Below are 18,966 nucleotides of genomic sequence, written 5' to 3' on the forward strand. Positions count from 1 at the left end.
GTTGTGAGAGCTTCCAGTGGGCGGGGCATAAGCCTGTCTGTCAACAGTGGGGGCGGTGCGGGGGATAAATCCCGCCCACAGGGGGTTGTTTATGTGCAGCATAAAAATACGAGGGGGAAATACAGGGAAACTAGAACAAAACAAATCATACTGTTCATACATGTCCTGTCAATGGCATTGATATGTGCATTATTTTTGCATCTTGATACACACAACTAGTTGTTATCGTGTTATTAGATGAGCAACATATAACAAGCTTTATCCTGAGACAGAATCCCACTGTCTTTAACATAGTCATCATAGCGCGGACACAAGTAGGGATGACTCTATACCACTTTTTCACATCCAATACCGATACTGCAACCTTGAGTATCGGTGGACACCGATCTGAAACCTTCCACTGTGTTGGCTTTATTAAAACAAAGTACAGTGGTACCTCGGTTCTCGATCACAATCCGTTCCGGATGGCCGTTATAGACGCGAATTGTTCGAAATCTGAATAAATTTTTCCCATTACAATGAATGGAAAAAGAAATAATGCATTCCAAGCCTTAAAATAGACTTTTGTAGGAGTGAATGTAGAGTGTCTGCTGCAGGTGCGCTGTTCCTCTATGTGTGTGGCCGCTGCATGTGGGAGGGGTTGCCGAGTGAGTGAGGTCTCTCCAGAAGTGAAGAGGTGCCCGGTGCCTGTCCAGCTCTGAATGTGCGCTTCTGTGCAGTTTGGCTGTGACAAAGTCATAAACCAAGTAACGCTCTGTCCGAAACTCATCCCTGTCCCAGCTCCAGCCGACAACAGGACATCAAACCCTGGAGTGCGCACTCCAGCCTCGGAGGTGTGGAGAGCGAGCACCTCCCATGTGACACTCTACCACGGTCCAGTGTGGAGACAGGAAAGGTTTTACACCTCAATATGAAGAAAAAACAGACAGTAAATGTAGCTAACGGGACACGTCTGCATACAGAGGCTGCGTTATACACAATAACAAAGCGTGTCGTGGGTCAGCTGATCGGTCCGTGCGCGTTATGTTTTTTTCCGGCTTTTTTCGGGGACGTTCGAGTTCTGGATTTTTGTTTGAAATCCAAAGCAAAAAAATCTTGAAATTTTTGTTCGAACTACGATTTGTTTGAATTCTGGGATGTTCGAAAACTGAGGTACCACTGTATACATAATAGTGCCACATGTGACAAATATTTAAATAATTAAAAAAAATACAAGACGATACAACTTGTTTGCTTGATGGAACAAAAAATCTTTCTTTTTGTTTTTAGAAGATTGTGAACCCTGAAAAGTTATGTACTGACTTTTCGGTTTTAAGGAAATTCTGTATATGTTTGATTTTTTTTAGAAACAAGTAGAGTGTGCGGAATGCATCATAGCATGCTATCAAAAATAAGTCATTATATTCAGGAATACACAGTTTGCTGTGGATTACTCTTTGAGGGGCACTACAAAATATGCCCATTTATTCAGCGCAGCAGTTCAGACACATAAGGCACGATGTGCTTGGTGAAGCTCTCATTGCATTACAACTAAAAATGTCTTAGCAGTGAGGTTATCTTAAAAGATAAACATGGAGCTCAAATCAAAGGTGGTGGAGGTACTTTTCAAATGTACCACTTCATTCAACTTCACTCATGCTAAACAACTAAACAACCAAGAACAGAACAAACTGAACTTGCGCGTGTCAAATCAGCATAGAATAGTGTCCCCATAGAATACAAATATTTACTCAGCGGCGGTCAGAGTGAGTCTATGTTTATACTATCAACTTTGCTCAAACACATGGCCTTCAGTGTCCCATAAAGAATATTGAGCAATATTGATAAAACAGTTGCACAGCTAGGAAATTACAGAGACTGTCCTGAATGTAAAGACACAAGAGTTGAATGGCAAAAATGTCTCTTGATGCGGAATCATCTGGCATTAACATTTACAAGCACAATCATTCTTCATTTGAATTATTGTATTCATTCATTCCATCAGAATTGCTGTCGGACTGAGGCCACCGCCACTGGAAACATGAAGGAGGCCGACACCTTGGACAGGCCACCTGTCGTCTCTTCCAGTACATCACATACAGACACACGCTTCACATCCAAAACAATTCAAAAACAGTATTTATAATACAGTAAATAATACAATATTTACTGTACAATATTACAATTCACAACAAAGGCGTAAAGCCACACTTTTTTTCTCTAATATATTTTTTGTACAATAGAACCACCATCAAATCTCCAAATATTTCGATTTGTCAGTGAAGTCACACATCCTTGCAGTGCACCAATTATGACGCGAGAGAGCAGCAAAGATCAGTTAATGGGAAACTGCAAGGCGTAAACTCCGTCAGATTTCTCTCTCAGCAGCAGAAGTTTTATTTTTGAATGAATGAAAATGAAAGAAAATAAATAAATAAAAAGAAATAACATTGTAACACTGAGGAAAACTGAACGATAAAAGTTATGTTTGATGAAAATGCAATTTGCATTTGACATGCGCTCGTCATAAAAAAGGGTTTGGGTCTTTATCCATAAGTACTTTTTTACCAGCTGGCAATGATAAAGTGATAAGGGGCGCTCTATTTTCTGTGCAACACACTCTCTCTCTCTCTCTCTCTCTCTCTCTCTCTCACACACACACACACACAACACGCACGCACACACACCGGAGCAGTGACGCATCTGGATCAGTAATTGGTGTTGGGCTGGTGCTGCTATATAAAGCGGACGCGCCCATCCCTCTTCTCCTTCTCCGGAACAGGCAACATGAGCTACGGATCTGAAGTCTTCTCCTCCTCCTCCTACAGGAGGATCTTCGGGGAATCTCCCCGCTATGCCTCCTCTCCCTCCCGCCCATCAATGGGCGCCTCGTCACGCATGTCGTACAGGTCCTCTTCGGCGTCGCGCACCGGCTCCGCGGCGCTGGGCTACAGCAGAAAGTCCGGCCGCTCTTTTGCTCCGATGCCCCTGGACACCATCGACCTGGCCCAGAGTAGCGTCGTCAACAATGAGTTCAAGATCATCCGCACCAACGAGAAGGAGCAGATGCAGGGTCTCAACGACCGCTTCGCCATGTTCATTGAGAAAGTGCGCAACTTGGAGCAGCACAACAAAGTGCTGGAGACGGAGTTGGTGGCGCTGCGGCAGCGCCAGGCCGAACCTTCCCGCCTGGCGGACCTGTACCAGCAGGAGATCCGAGAACTACGATCCCAGCTGGATGAGCTGAACGGAGAGAAGTCCCAGCTGTTGATCGAGAGGGACAATATCGAAGACGACCTGCAGAAACTCAGGGGAAAGTATGAGGAGGAGTTCCGAGCCAGGGAGGAGGCGGAGGCCGCCCTCAAGGCTTTCAAGAAGGACGTGGATGACGCCACCATGGTTCGCCTGGACCTGGAGAAGAAAGTGGAATCTCTCCTCGACGAGATCAACTTCCTCAGGAAGGTCCACGACGAGGAGGTGGCCGAACTGTCAGACATGATCCAGGCGGCTCAGGTGTCCGTGGAGATGGAGGTTTCCAAGCCGGACCTGACCTCCGCCCTCAAGGAGATTCGAGGTCAATACGAGTCCATGGCGTCAAAGAACCTCCAGTCTGCCGAGGAGTGGTACAAGACCAAGTTCGCCGATCTCTCCGAGCAGGCAACCCGTGGCAACGAAGCCATCCGAGCCAGCAGGGAGGAGGTCAACGAGTTCAGGAGGCAGCTGCAGTCCAGAACCATCGAGATCGAGAGTTTGAGGGGAACCAACGAGTCTCTCGAGAAGCAGCTTAGGGAGATGGAGGAAAGGCACAGTGTGGAGATCGGAAACTACCAGGTAAATCCCGTTCTATTCTCTTTTTTATCTTCATAAGAAGCCAGCCAAATCGACGAGTGCGCAGATGGTTCTGTCCATGGTACTGAAAGTCTCTCGGGAGACTTCAACCAGGCGTCGCAGCTGACAACGCCCACAGTCCTCGCCATAGAGACACGACTGACTAAAGCCGTTGGAGATTTACCCGGAAAATATATCGAAAAACATAAACGCGGTTTGTTTTCAGTACGTTGCTTAGTTTTACAACTAAAATACAAATGAGTAAAGACGATCATTTCCCTCTGATCACTTTGTTTACGAGGCCACGGTGTTCCTCAAAGCAGCGAGCTATTTTTATAATACAAAAAGGAACTTGTGGGTGAGCTTTACATCATAAATACGATGCACAACGTATTGAGCATATTGAAATTAATTATTTAAAAATGAATTTCTGAAAATATTTGAAGCAAAAACTGAAATTATATTTTATAAAATAAACTCTGGTGCAGTAATGCTAAGATGTTTCCTCACAATGCTGCTCTATTGTGTGCCTCCTTTTTATTATAGGCTCACCTTTGTCCATGTTGGCCAAGGAAGACAAAGGCGCACACACAAGCAGCATGAATGTGTTGTGTGTGTGTGTGTGTGTAGCCATCCACATCTGGATAAATCGCTTCTGAGAATGTCATGGAGAGTCTCCTGTCATGTGCTGCCCTGACAATCCCAGCACTGCTTCTCTCTGTCCCAGCAAGCTAAAGAAATCAATGAATAAAGAAAACGAAGTAACAATATTGGGGTTCTCCAATTTATGTCAGTAGAGAGTAAGATAATCAAATTGTGATCATAAACTGGTTTCAAAATATGGCTGATCATTGACCATAAATGGTCCTTTGATATTACCATGTACTAGCCCTGATGGGATTTTGTTAAAAAGAGCTTTTGAGTCTCCCCACATTTTGCATTCCTGGTTGGCCATGAGTTGCAAACTAAGCATTTTAGGAGTGAGCCAAACAGCCACCCAGCCAGACTTCGGACTGTGGGAGGAAACCTGAGTGTGTGGCAGACACAGACCAACAAACCAATACGCTGAAAAATAAAAATAAAAATAAAAATAAAAATAAAAATAAAAATAAAAATAAAAATAAAAATAAAAATAAAAATAAAAATGTTCTCATGTCTGTTTCTTCAGGAGAGCATGGGGGATTTGGAGAACGATCTGAGGGCCACCAAGAGTGAGATGGCCCGTCACCTGAGGGAGTACCAGGACCTGCTGAATGTGAAGATGGCACTGGATATTGAGATTGCAGCATACAGGTGAGACTTCCTTCCATCCGTGCACATCAGGGTGCCGTCTACATTATTATTGGACAGTTTTAAAGCTCTTATCTCCATATAGGAAGCTGCTGGAAGGCGAGGAGACCCGCATCGGAACAGGGATGACCTACACCAGCCCAGCCATCAGCAGTGGCCCGAGCTACAACTACCAGACCCGTGTCTACACCAGCTCTGGCAAGAGCTCCAAAAAGGAAGGCAAGGATGAAGACCAGCAGGCGAGCAAGGTCACGGCCAAGGTCTCGCAACGTGAAGTGTACGAGGAGACCATCGTCACCACCAAGAAGGTGGAGAAGCAGCCGGAAGGCACTGAGAATCAGAAAAACTAGAATCCTATTTAAAACCCTGCTCCTGACCAGCCAGAATCTCTCTAGTCTCTTACGTTTAAAAAAACAAATCTCAGCCATTACTATACTCACATTGTGGATTTAAAAATCATTGTAGCGTTTGAAAGTTCAAGTGGTCGTGAGTGTCGTAGAACAAGAGTAATAGGTTTGACCTTACCTGCTTGGTTCCTTGGTTAGATACTACTTTGGTAAATCCTTCCACCTCTTGATACCTATACTCTCCAGACTAGGATGTGTACCGGTCTGAGATGGTTCCTTTTGACGCCCACAAGTGACTAAAGTAAAGGACGTGGCGCTGGGGTCACCAACATTAAAAAAATAAACAGAAGAACATCTTATGTTGAAGAAGAATAGTGCGACAACGAGGAGACCGCTGTCAGTCAAAAACCAAAATGGGAGTAAGAAATGAAATTATGGGTCAAAGTAGTAAGATGCTGTGTTGTTGGTGACCTTCGCTCCTGAGGTTTGTTGACACGTTTATTTAATCCCCCTCCTCAGATAAACATTAAAGGAAAAGCATTAAAGAACAAACATAGGTGCCAATGTATGTTTTGCCTAAAGGTTCTCAGCTCATGTTCTAACACTGCGTTCGGGAAGTCAGTAAACCTGACAATAACGTTTGTGAACCATAATCTGTTCTGCCTTCATGAACGTACATTAATTATGACGTTAACATTTTAAAAGCTAATTTCAGTACTTGATGCAGGGGAACTGCCAAAAAACCGACACAGCCAAAAAAAAACGTTTTAGAACGTTGGGGTTTAAAAGCAGTCTTTGAACGCAGGTTAGAATATGAAGCCGAGGACTGAGGGTGAGGTTTCAATGTAAAAACTGGAGGTTGATTTGCTGCCATACAAATGGCGCCTATGGAAACATTCACTTCACCAGTGTCCTCTTTCTTCACCGTCACACATCTGAGCACTTACGTAGCACCTGTTCCTGAGCCCTGTCAGGGGTTTACCTGGTCTCACTTTGGTCTAGCTGCTTCTATATAACAAGCTGTGAGTTTCAACCCATGCATTCCAGCGTGTGTTACCGTATGCACTTGAAGACAAGAATTCACTTCGACTGTCAAAGCTCGGAAGGTTTCAGAGATAAAGCACACACCGAGCACACAACTGCGGGCAGGATACATCACTGTTCAACAAGTCTTACTGGACTCCATAATAACCTTTATTAAGCAGCACTTTTGGATTTATTGGATTTTGCACAACAGGTGTGACATTTTTACAGTGCAAGATAAGGAATAAATTGAGGAAAAGCTAAACAAGCATTACACACGTTGAGTCGAGGCCAATTTTTGGCTATGTTCTTTGAAATGTTGAATTTAAATGTCACACTCACATGAATTTCTAAAACACCATTGCTCATCTGGGAAACTATGACTGTGATGCAGCTTTCATGTGGAGTGTTTTCAAGCACAACAGCACTCAACCCAGAGAATTTTGTTCACCAACCTGCGGTCACTTGCCTGCCAAACCAGAGCAACCTCTCTTGCTAACTGTGGCCATGACTGGATGGAAATACTGTTATCGTTTGAACTCACCTCCAGAAATCACATGTTTATACAGATCCTCACTGCACCAGTGTGCACTGCTGACCAACTGTTTGACTCTCCTGCTGCTCATCTTGATCATCCATCCACAGCTCAACGGTACCACAACAAAGGAGGTTGTGTCTAACTTTTGCATACTAGGCTGTTGTGGAATTACATGAGGCTTGATGCGCGCTGCTTCAGTGTGTGTGTGTGTGTGTGTGTGTGAGTGGTCTTACGCACAACTGTCACAACTAGACTTTAGGCTGGGCAACGGTGGTGACAAATATCTCAATCACAATACGTTCGGGACGCTCTCATGTCCTCCACTGTAAGCCAAAGGAGTTTTCATCCATCAATTCACGACTGCAACACTGCCAGACTTTAGCACCAAAGCATTCAACTCTAGCCGTAGAACAAAACCTGTAGGATGCAAACTGCCTTAAAACACCAGCTGCATTAACTTGGCCATGTGTGTGACGTGTGTGATTCTATTCAGTGAAGTGTTTTAGCATCTCTTTAGGAGAGTTTCGTAGAGCAGCCATTTTGAAAAAGATGTTTTGCGATTGATTGTAGATGCTATACCACTATGTTATGACTGCATATGTATTGCTGTTTGACACCATATCAATAAAGACTTTAACAAAGACATCATGCTGTCGCTGCCTGTGCTTCACGTTGGCACTGATCTGTGAGAGTAAAGTACGGTATTGGAATGAAGACGGCGAGGTCAATGCCTCAAGCTGGACACAAACTCACTGAAGCTGTCTGTAAAAACAGTACTAATGTTAAGTCAGCTGCTACTTTTTAAAATAAATAAAATCATAAAAATAATCTTGGCGGCACACAATTTTGAATTTATAAAACCTGATAGCTCTGGAGAAAACAAGACCTCAATTCCACAAAACAGACGGGTATTTTGAAACTTTGAAAAAAATAGCTTTCATCATGTATATGTTTCTCTATGAGTCACACTGCATTAGCTATACACAGTATATCACTGTATATCCCTGCAAGGGGCGCTCTTAGAACTCACTGTATGCTGATGACTGACCTCCGCAATGAGAGGCCGAGGTGAGACAGCAATATCTGCCATGTCAAACAAACAATCCCATTTGTTGTAGTAGTAGAGTAGTAGATGGAATAATATGTGATGATCAAGCAGAGTTTATGTATAAAGCCACTCTCAACTCTTCCAATGTGCTGACAGTCAAGTGACATGCTGTAAACACTGTCTTTGTAAAACTCACCAGACGATAGATAGATAGATAGATAGATAGATAGATAGACAGACAGACAGACAGATAGATAGATAGATAGATAGATAGACAGACAGACAGACAGACAGACAGACAGACAGACAGACAGATAGATAGATAGATAGATAGATAGATAGATAGATAGATAGATAGATAGATAGATAGACAGACAGACAGATAGGTAGATAGATAGATAGATAGATAGATAGATAGATAGATAGATAGATAGATAGATAGATAGATAGATAGATAGATAGATAGATAGATAGATAGATTTTTTGAGTTTGGGAACATCAAATTATCTGTAGACTGCAGTTTGTTTGTTTCTGCCACAGATCCATGTATTGATCTTTTTTTCTGCTTTTCAGTCCTAGACCTCCACAGGCCTGGACCTTGACACCCAAAGCCCAAGGGGTCATAAGTGATTAGCTCATCTCTACAGCCCACTGTAAAACTTGCCAGCCATGATGTGGTGTGGAGGTTCTTCAAAGATTTATAACCCCGCAGTGCTGCGCCACCAGAAGATCCCTCCAGTGCCTCCATAAAAGCCATGTTATGAAACAGCCCCTCCTCTACAGCGTCGAACTTGAAGAGTAATTTAACTTTCTATTTTAATCCTCGGCCAAACTGCCCTGTCATCCCAGGCTGCGTGTAAAAGAATTAGGAGTAACTAGTGGGATTAAAGATGTAGATGGCCATGCAGGCCAAAATGCTACAAGATATCAACAAACAAACAAAATATCATTGTTTGTAATAGCGATGAGGAAAGTTGAAGTTGAATGTTAAGCACTTAGGCGAGGCATAAAATGAAATACATTCATATGTTTCATCACCATGCAACTGAGTTGAGAACTGATTCAATCCTGAGAAAGCTGCACGTAATTATCAAGTCACACGAGTGCAACATGTTTCAGTGGGAGCGCTGCATCACAGCCTGGGTAAATCTCTCTCTCATTTGCAACCCTGTCAAGATGGAGGAGGCTGTGTGCAGCGAGAGGAATGTTTGATGTTCTGTCTGTTGATAATAACGACCCGTATGGTGCCGTGCTGCAGCTGAAAATGAGACTCCAGGGCCGCAGATCTATATTTTACCTGTGTGGCAGCCCGCACAGGTCAAAGTCATTTCTCTTCGCTGAACTGGCCTAACAACATCGGTGCACAGGAACACACGCAGAGGTGGGTCGCAGTGTTTCTAGCTGAACAATAACAACAGGACGACCCATCCAAACAAGAAAAGAAGTATTATACTGCACTTTAAAGTTATCTGCAATAGCAAAGAGTTATTGACAGAAGCGATTCACATACATTTTCTTCATTAAGTCATGAAGTGGTGGTTGGATAATTGATGCATTTTTGTTGTTTTTTTTTTAATACTTGTTTGAACCCATTTTCTTGTGTGTAAACTGTGTCAGTGCTTCTGATGATTTTATATTTACATTTTTTACATTTGCCTTAATAAATGGCACTTGAGAAATAGTTTTAAAATATTTTTCCTGCTACATTAGACATTTATATCCACAAAAAGATACAGGTTGTGATTGAATACATCCAGAAAAAATATGGGTGTCACTTGATGATGTCACGCTAGGCATGGTCGGATTTACTTGACTCTCGTGGTGTAACAGTGTAGTTAATGCATTGAGCTGAGCTCCACAGACTGTAGTAGACCTATAGTAGACCTGTAGTAGCCTCTCCCTGGAGTACCCATGATAAATTGTTCAGCAATTCTCATTTTACAAGCAGTCAGAAAGTATTGTTCTTCTTCTGATCAGAGGGGAGAAGATGAAGTTACAGCCTCCTGAACATCAACCAATCTTGAGCATCTTCTCTATTGTCACACTTGTCTCCATGTGTCCAGTCTGGCCTCCATAACTTCCATGTCCTTCAGATATGTTTACTTCTCTTTATATACTTTGTCTTCCTTTTATTCTTGCATTTTCCGTTTAGGGTTCCCACCTTAGCATACCTTGATCATCCTCCCCAGTCACACCTATTCCTCCATTGTATGTTGTCCTTCATAACTCAATAGTTGTCCTCCTTTTCTTCTCCTTTTACCTCATATTTTCAGGTCTTAACAAAGCTTCTGGGGTTTCCATTGGGTGTCACCAGAAAGCACAGGGACAGAAGAAGGAGACAGCACATCCAAACCAAGTGAGGGGGGTCGTCCTCCGATGGTTTGCATACAAGGAGATAAAAGATGGACATTTTGGACAAAGCTTAATGTCGGTGGATGCACCAAGTATAAGAGAAGACCAACCAATCAGGTTCAGGATTACGGACACTAAGGACAAGAAGAGGCCCAGTTTGATTAGGGAGGATGTCCAAGACAGGTTAAGATGACGGAGAGTGACTGGCTGCAGCAACTTTAAACAAGAAGAATCTCTGTCTTCTAGTGTTATTGCCACTCCCTCGTGAGGAAACTGTATCTAATTGATTTCCCAAATGGCCAGTAGCCTGCTCCCTTGGCTGTGAGGAGGCAATAAAAGGGCGCCTTTACACCTTGTCTTTTAACCTTGCTGGAAGTAAACAGTGGTAAAGAAGAGATACTGTGGACATGCTTTTCCATGATCCGACTTTTGATTGTCTAGTCTTCACAGGTCTCTGGTTACTGTCTTCCACAGTGAGCTGTTTTTCATTTGCTTTCTTGTTCACAGGTGTATTTGTGTTCTCAAAATGAAGACTTTTAAGACACAACAACCTTTTCCGTGAATTGCCTGTGAAAACAACGGCCATTATTTAAGTTTACATTTCTCTATTTCCTTTGAATCATTCAACAGAAACAGTCTGTGATCATCCACAATATAAATTCTATTTATTTATTATTATATTTATGAATTTATACCCGAGTGTTTCAGTCTCTACAATGCCATGAACCGGACGACGAGTACAGTAGTTGTGCCTTTAAGCAATGTGTGAGACTGTCAGGTGCCGTTGCCTTGGATTCCACTGCTGACATCATCTGGCAGCCCCAGGGAACAAGTGCTCTCGCAGAGAAACCATGTCACAGGATGAAACAGCATGTTGACTGCAGGTTTTCCCAAATACAGCAGCCAGACACATCCTTCTTCAATCGTTTATAGTGATATCTCATGTACTTTTACATCATCAATCACAAGTGTCTCACTGCTTTCTTTTTTTTTTTTTTAATAACAAACCAGCACAGCAGATGCTGCGGACGTGGCGACTCGAGGGAGATCCCTTATGAAAGATGAGAGCCAAGATGGTCCTTGACCTCCACCCATCGCCCTCCGGGGAGGGATGGAGTACTATTGTGTCTTGTTCAACCAGGGAAAGGCCACAATTTCATTAGCATCCTTTTGAGCTAATGAGGGAAATGGTTGGCATGGAAACTATCACTTTAAGATATCAGTAATGCAGAGGGATTTGATTTAGAGAGAAGGGATTTTTTAATTACCCTGAGATTTACATTTTAAACAGCATTTTACTCAACTCAAAAAGCTGAACAATACACATACGGCGATTTCTATAGGCGGACACATGAGGCAGGTCTGATTTTTAACCCGGTTATGAGGCTCAGTTTTTTTTGTGTTCCTATCATAGAGTGCACTAAAAAGCTGAGAAACGTTTCTGGGAAACCCCATAGCAGCTTGTTATGGTAGTTGCAGCAGCACACCAGACGGTGATGAAGAGACAGAGGAGGCCTTTATATGAGCGTTGCTATGGTTGCAGTGGCCCGACTGTGACATTATGTTTTAGACTGAGCTAAGCGCACTTGAAAATCTTCTTAAAAAAAGATGTATCGGAAAGTGCACACAACAAAAAACCTGAGCCCAAACAAGGTTGTCTGTATGAGTGTAATGTGAGCGATGAGAGAGATGGGTTTGCGAAAGCAAAACAAATCACATAAATAGTGTCAATTTATTGGCAAAATGACTCCTGTTTACTGCCCTTTAACTGTTTCCTGAAACCAGAAGAGACTTGTTATTCAGGTGCGGGCGCTCCGAGGAGCAGAACAGTCTAGAGGGACACGTCCTGAAGCAAACTGTGCTGTATAGAAGAGTGTCAGAGCAATGTGATGACTGACTGGATCATGGCTATGAAGAGAAAAATGATCTTTTAAGATTTGAGGACAGTGTGGGCTCTGAAAATTTGCTTAAGGACATATCTTGTTCCAAAATGGCCCCTGTCATTTTGGGGTCAAGAGGTTAATGCCCACAGTTCCTCATCTATAATTGGCCAGCTGAACCCATCACCATTATCAGTGCAGCTGTGCCAAGCCTTCTTTTCGTTCAGACTTAAACTGATAATACAGTGTGGGGGAATTAACTTTTGGAGAAATGTTCCGAAGCTCTTTTTGCTGGCATTAAACATGAATGACGTCCAACGTCAAGGAATCATAATTCTTTATAGCAAGACTGAATAGTAGCCAAATGTAATAAAATGTAGAACCTGGTAAAAGGGTCACGGTGATTTTACAATGCAGTGTCACACTGGCACCTGCTCTTTCACTGTGAGAAACAGCGAGCAATATTAGTAAATGGGCGTGTCATGCTTAAGCAAAAGAGAAATGAGCATCTCACACTGAGAATGTTGGAAATTTGAAGACTTTTTTCCTATTCTTCAACAAGGACTACTCTTATTTCTTTATCTTCTTTTATTGCTTAAGCAAGTGGCGGTATAAATACAATGAAAAACAAGGGCTAAGTGGCCATCCCTGGAGACAGCCTGCTTCTAATTTGACCATTTTTGACAAACTGCCATTGATTTTAATCCGCACAGTTGGTGAGGGGTAAATGGATTTAAGACATTAATGAGTTTTTGATTGAATCCAGCACTTCCCCTGTCACTGAATCAAAAGCCTTCCTGGCATCAACGCTCACTGCTACATTTTTGTCTTGGCACTGGCTCCTCTTATTCGCAAGATCTAGCTCACAATCATGTGTTTGCCAAATTTTACGCGTTCCTCATATCTATCATCTGTCAGACAGTATATTTTCCAATCTTTTAACCATAGATAAAGCAACTAATCAATATTTACAACGCAGTAAATAATGAACTGGGAAGATCAAAAATAAAATAAAATAAAATAAAACAAAATAAACGTTTTATTAGATTCCAGTGTTTGAGGTGAAGAGTACAGTTTTGTGTGGTCTTTTACAAATGATTCCTCTATTTATAATCTGGTTTTAAGGCTTTTAATGCGCCCACCTCGGGACGCAGACCGGATCAGATGTACGACATCATCATGATTTTATTTCTGGGCTCATGATGAAATATTAAAATGGCTTGTCTCGCCTGCTGCCGCGGTAATTTGGTGTCTCGGTCCTGTCGAGTTCACACTGATTTCCTGAGCTCCGGAGCAGATGTGGAGCTGGGCGAGGTCAGACGCACAAATCTGCCGGCATTAATCTTTGAGGCACACATCCTCACCAGACACGCTACGTGAGGCACCACATGAATGTCATGTGTGTTGATCCTTTTACAAGCGATGAGGCAAATGTGTGCTTGGGAGCCTCACAACTGATATATTTTTTTCTTTGTTTTTGGAAAAAGCTGGTGTATGCAACTGGTTTCCAAGTTCATCGGTTGCTTCTGCGACGCAATATAGCGCTGTTTTCATCTTTCCCATCTGCAGTGTGCAACGCTGAGCAGGAGCAATTCGAACACAAAGCACCACAGGGCCCCGTATTGACAGATTTAAGATCTTTTTTGGCCCCCGAGGCCAAATTATTGACACATCACCAATGCCTCACACACGGTTTAGTCTTCAAACGTCCAGGCCAGCACACTGCATCTGTGATGAGGATAAAGATTGAAGCGGGGGAGGTGCATTCGGATCCCCTCCTCCATCTTTCATCATCGCTCTTTTATCAGGTGCAGACACATAATGAGACATAAAGGAGAGATGGTCTTCTCTGCAGCTGATCACTTCAGATCCATCACAGGCAGAGATTGATTCGCTTATTCTCCACTGTGTCCTACACCCCAACACCACTCCCTTAATCCAGGAAAATGGGGCTTACCTGGAATCGACTCCAACATTTGAATTAGACTTCTAACAATAATGTGTCTCTGGTGCAAAGTCGCAGAGGCAGCTCCTCAGACAAAGAGGCGCAGGCTTTGTTCACTTCAGAAAGTCACTAGAGGGCACCTTGGTGCGCCCCAGGTCTTCCTCCCACACAGGGAAAGTCCATAAATATACTTAAAACATAATTTATTGAGGGAAAACACATTTTTCCTTCAAAGAACAAGCAAGAATGCATAGATCTTATCTGTGGCTTGATGGACGGTCTGAGCCTCACACAGCAGGGCTGCTGCAAAAATGGGTCCACTGGCTTTTTTTTTTCTTTTATGTGGGGCACAATAATCTTTTAAGATCCAGAACACAAAGAATTAAACAGACTGATGTCGAAATCTGCTATTACCAATTTATGTCATGCATAAGATGATTACACAAAGTCACCATTTTTATAATCTGCAGAGATTACGTGCCATGACACTTATTTTTTGGCATCCAGCGGTCATCATCATGATCATCTTCGGCTGCTTCATCAGCGAGCCTCTGACTTTATTTCCACTTGTCACGACAGCCACCACTGACTGAGCGACTGACGACCGAATAATCTTTCCAGCTGTCTGCGTCATGGTGGCCCCCACCAAACTGCATTTTGTCTTTCTATTCCTTCTTGCCATGTGAAACAAAAAAGAGGTTCAAAGTCAGGTTATCATCATAAATTTGGATATTTTTTACAAGCAGCGCATTTTACTGTCGTATGTGGGGTTGACCCGTTTGAAATGGACAGGTCATAGTTCACAAAGACATTAAAATGAGTCTAGTAGTCTAATGGCAGTTAAAAAATATGAATTAAATTTTGTACTTAAGTCCCAATTTGCTTCCATGATCTGGAACAGTGGTGGCAAAAGTGCTTCTGGGGGCTACATGCATGCCTTTGTCTGTTTTTATGTGGCCCTCATGAGGTCAAAAACACAAAGAATATGACCGATTTGTATTTATACCTTTCTTTTACTTTCCTGCTCTTTTTAAATTCAAATTATTTTAATGAGAAACGCCAATATTATCAGTATTTAATCTTAAAAAAAAATATATATATATATATATATTGTGAGATTGGAGAAACGAAGAAAAGAGCGCTTCTAACAGACTCAACAAACTCATCCGCAAAGCTGATGATGTGGTGGGGGTGAAACTGGACTCCTTGGAGACGGTTATAGAGAGAAGGATGCTCCTGAAACTAAGGAGCATACTGGACAACATCACCCGCCCCCTTCACCAGCTCGTGGTCCAATAAAGAAGCACATGGACCAACAGACTGAGACTACCCAACTCAAAGCCTGCGCACCACAGGACGTCCTTTCTTCCTGTGGCAATAAAAACGTACAACACCTCTGAAAAAATCACAGTGAAGGATTCTTCTTGAACTGCATTTTCTTGCACATTATTCACATGGTTTCTAAGCTCTTTAGTATAGTTTTTTTTGCACTTTATAATATTGCTTCTTTTTAATTTATTGTGATATGTTGAGTACAGAGCATGTTACGAACATAATTTCCCTTGGTATTAATAACGTTTTTCTGATACTGATTCTGGAAACAGGATTGAGGAACCTTATCTGCAATAGAGAGCGTGGAAAGAAAACAACTCAAGAACAGTGGAGTGGTACTCATTTCATTTTTACAGCATAATTTTAAAGCATTTTGCAACATTATTTTTGCATCTTCAGAAAATACTTTTTATGCCCCGCCCCGCACCTAGAATTATGAACTCACGCACCTTTCACAGGCACAAACATTTTCCGTCCTTTAGCCCGTGCAATAAGTTAGCACAGCCTTTGACACATAAATACCTCTGTCCCGCTCTGTATTGGGGCTGACATATAAGTAATGAAAGCATTTACTTGACCAATTATTATAGCAGCAGAATGAAGGGCCCTTCAGTCTCCTAAAACATTTGTGGCTGATGGCTTGGTGGGAAGGCGCCTTCCTGACAATATCAATTTCAGCCTTGCGTGAAGACATTAAGATTAGCGATGGCCTGCTGCAGAAGCACCCAGTGTTTCCCCGGACGTGAGTTATTCGGTCGAACCCGCCTGTCATGGGTGAGCGCAGTGAAATTGCAAGGCATCATTCATAATCTTAAACCAGCAACTTCATTGTGCACCATATTTCCCTAACACAGTCGGTCTATGGAGATCAGATGGTTACCTGAAAGCAAGCACTAAAAACACTTTGTATTCAGAAACAAAGCATGATGGCTAACTAATTTCTATAGGCAGAACACTTTTGAAATATTATCAAATAAAAGTGAGATATTATTCATGGAAAGCTGCAGCGCTCAGCCCCAGCGTTAGTGTACCACTACCATGCGTGTGCATGTGTGTATGGGCTGGAAGCCTCCCTCCGCTCGCTTCCATCTTCAGATCCTGCTGACTACAGTAATTCCCCAGCTGCTGGCAGTCTGCCCGCAGGCTGATATACTGTTTCACTGTCCGCACATAAACAGCTATTGATCGGCCGAGAACACCACACGAATTCCATTATCTTGTCTCGACCATGATTAAAAGTGTCAGCTGGTTCAGGGCCGCTGGGACCCGAGCTCATTTAGACAACCGGTGAACTGTTAAAATATTTACCCTGCTTGATGAAGTGGTTACAGTAGAGCATCCGAACCATGAGCGCGTGTGCAGATGTTGGTGTTGGGTTTTGTGGCGCCAGACCCGCGGTTAAAGAGATCGATGGAGCTGGATCAATGGCATGTTGGAGTCGAGGTGCAGGTCGTATATCACCCGTGCACACGCGTGTGGGGCTTCATGATCGCACCATGAGTTTGCTGAGTAAAACATAGATTATACATGTCCACTCTCACACCTTGGCTCCTCCTTATGTTCCATTATTTATGACCTTCACATTGGCCTCCTCATCATTGTGTACTTACTTCACTAATTCTGCTGTGCATCCTTTGTTCTATTACGTCTACAAATTTCTTCCTGACATCCTTATTTCACTTTTTTCAATCTCTGTCTTTATCAGTCTTCCACCCCCCTTCAAACACTCTTCCTTTTTCTTCTCCTCACTTCCACTGCACCTCACCAGTCCTCTTCTTCTCATCCCTCTTCTCCTTCCTCTACCCTTGATCCACAATCCTTCACTTACTTTTTCCTTCTTTAATGCCCACTTATTTTCTTATTTTACTCTTCATTCTCATCTTCTTCTCGTTGCCTCATTCGTACCATCAAACTCCCCTATTCCCTTCATCTCAACTTCTGCCATCCCCACTTCATCTCCTTTCTTACATTGTTCATTTCACCCTCCATATGCCCTTTTCTTCTCCTTCACCTTCCCACCATGCATCCCCATCATCTCTTCCACATCTTCCTCCACAATGTGTTTACCTTCGTCACGATCATCCTTCTCTTTCTCCTTCCTATTGACCTCTCCCCCCCGGGAAGCCTTCCCTCCTCCTTCCTTACCCCCTCCCTCCCCCCCCTTTCTCCACCTCCTAATAAATATAAATAAAAAATGTCCAGCAATATTCATAATGTCGACTTCCTTCCTTTATTTCAAGTTGTATCTCTTATTATTTTTCCAAGAGGGCTATACGTTCTTGCAGCTGCGCAGCCTGTTCACCCACTGTGTGATGGGGGTGGTTTATTTTGGGGCTTGTTCCCACCCAGAGTCATGATCCAAATGAATCTCAGGCAGCTAACTACACATGTCCCTTTTCATTACACAACAAAACGATTAGTGCAGCCCCCTTTATTGCTCCAGGAGAAATATCATGTTAATTAAACTTGAAGGATTTTTCACTCCAAATAACCAAAGGGGATTTGATTTATTCTCATAATTACTCATTTTTGCAGTTATGTTAAGGTGAAGCATTTCTGCTGTTTGCCCTCAGAACGATACGCTGCCATACCTCCGCCTGTCTTTGTCTTTGCACAGCCCTGACGGGTCCCTAAGGACATCTCCATGTTCCCTTTCCCCTTCAAATGTTGAAACAAAGACATGATTTATTTCTTTGTTTCCATGTTTAGACTTTCTATACTGAAGGACAAGACGTCAATTATGCCCTTGTTTCAAATCCGCCTCCTGCTTCATGGCATTACTGGTGAGAATCGAGGTGTTTATCTCGCAAATAAAGTGATAACCTACGATGTAAAGGGGCGCTGAGCCCTTTATCCAATCGAGCCAATCAGGGTTTAATCCGGCGGAGCTAGGTGGGATGTGATTTTATCAGCCAGCCCTTTGTCCTGGATATCCGGGCGGGAGGGAGAGAAGGGACTCAAACAAGCAACATAATGGTACACAATAAACACATTGTAGAAAAAAAATACAAATAAAAAAGCCCCAAATTGTCTTGGATTTTCCACAATATAGTTTTGTGTCAGTGTTGCCAATGGTTCCAGTCATTCATTAAGGATATATTCCAAAGGAAGGAGGTTGACCTTCAGCAAATTGGTCACCACTCCTTTATCTCGCCCTCCCAGCAGCTGTCATTCAGGGTGTGTGTGTGTGTGTGCTGGACCAAAAGGAAAGCTAATTTTGTATCTATCTGAAAACAGCGGGAAACAAAGAGCATCCCTGCCTGGTGGCCCCGACTCCAGCCTCCGGACAAACATCTCTTAACCAGCCAAATGAGTTGCAGCAACACATCAGTTTTATTGAACAACAGAAATGGCTTAAATACTGCTTAGTCTTCCTGACTGAGTCGCACTGCCTTATTAGTTTT

The 18,966-nt window shown here is 42.8% G+C and overlaps 1 protein-coding gene across 1 annotated transcript; it reads left to right on the forward strand.

Annotated features, from left to right (window-relative positions):
* Positions 1 to 2,725: 2,725 nt before the first annotated feature.
* LOC128754609 (alpha-internexin-like) lies at positions 2,726 to 7,648 on the forward strand. The gene is made up of 3 exons (XM_053857339.1): positions 2,726 to 3,810; positions 4,976 to 5,100; positions 5,183 to 7,648. The coding sequence occupies exons 1-3, from the start codon at positions 2,767 to 2,769 to the stop codon at positions 5,445 to 5,447; spliced, it is 1,434 nt and encodes a 477-aa protein (XP_053713314.1). The 5' UTR covers positions 2,726 to 2,766; the 3' UTR covers positions 5,448 to 7,648.
* The last annotated feature ends 11,318 nt before the right edge of the window (positions 7,649 to 18,966 follow it).

The sequence above is a fragment of the Synchiropus splendidus genome, chromosome 2, assembly GCF_027744825.2.
Source record: "Synchiropus splendidus isolate RoL2022-P1 chromosome 2, RoL_Sspl_1.0, whole genome shotgun sequence".
In the NCBI taxonomy this organism is placed as follows: domain Eukaryota; kingdom Metazoa; phylum Chordata; class Actinopteri; order Syngnathiformes; family Callionymidae; genus Synchiropus; species Synchiropus splendidus.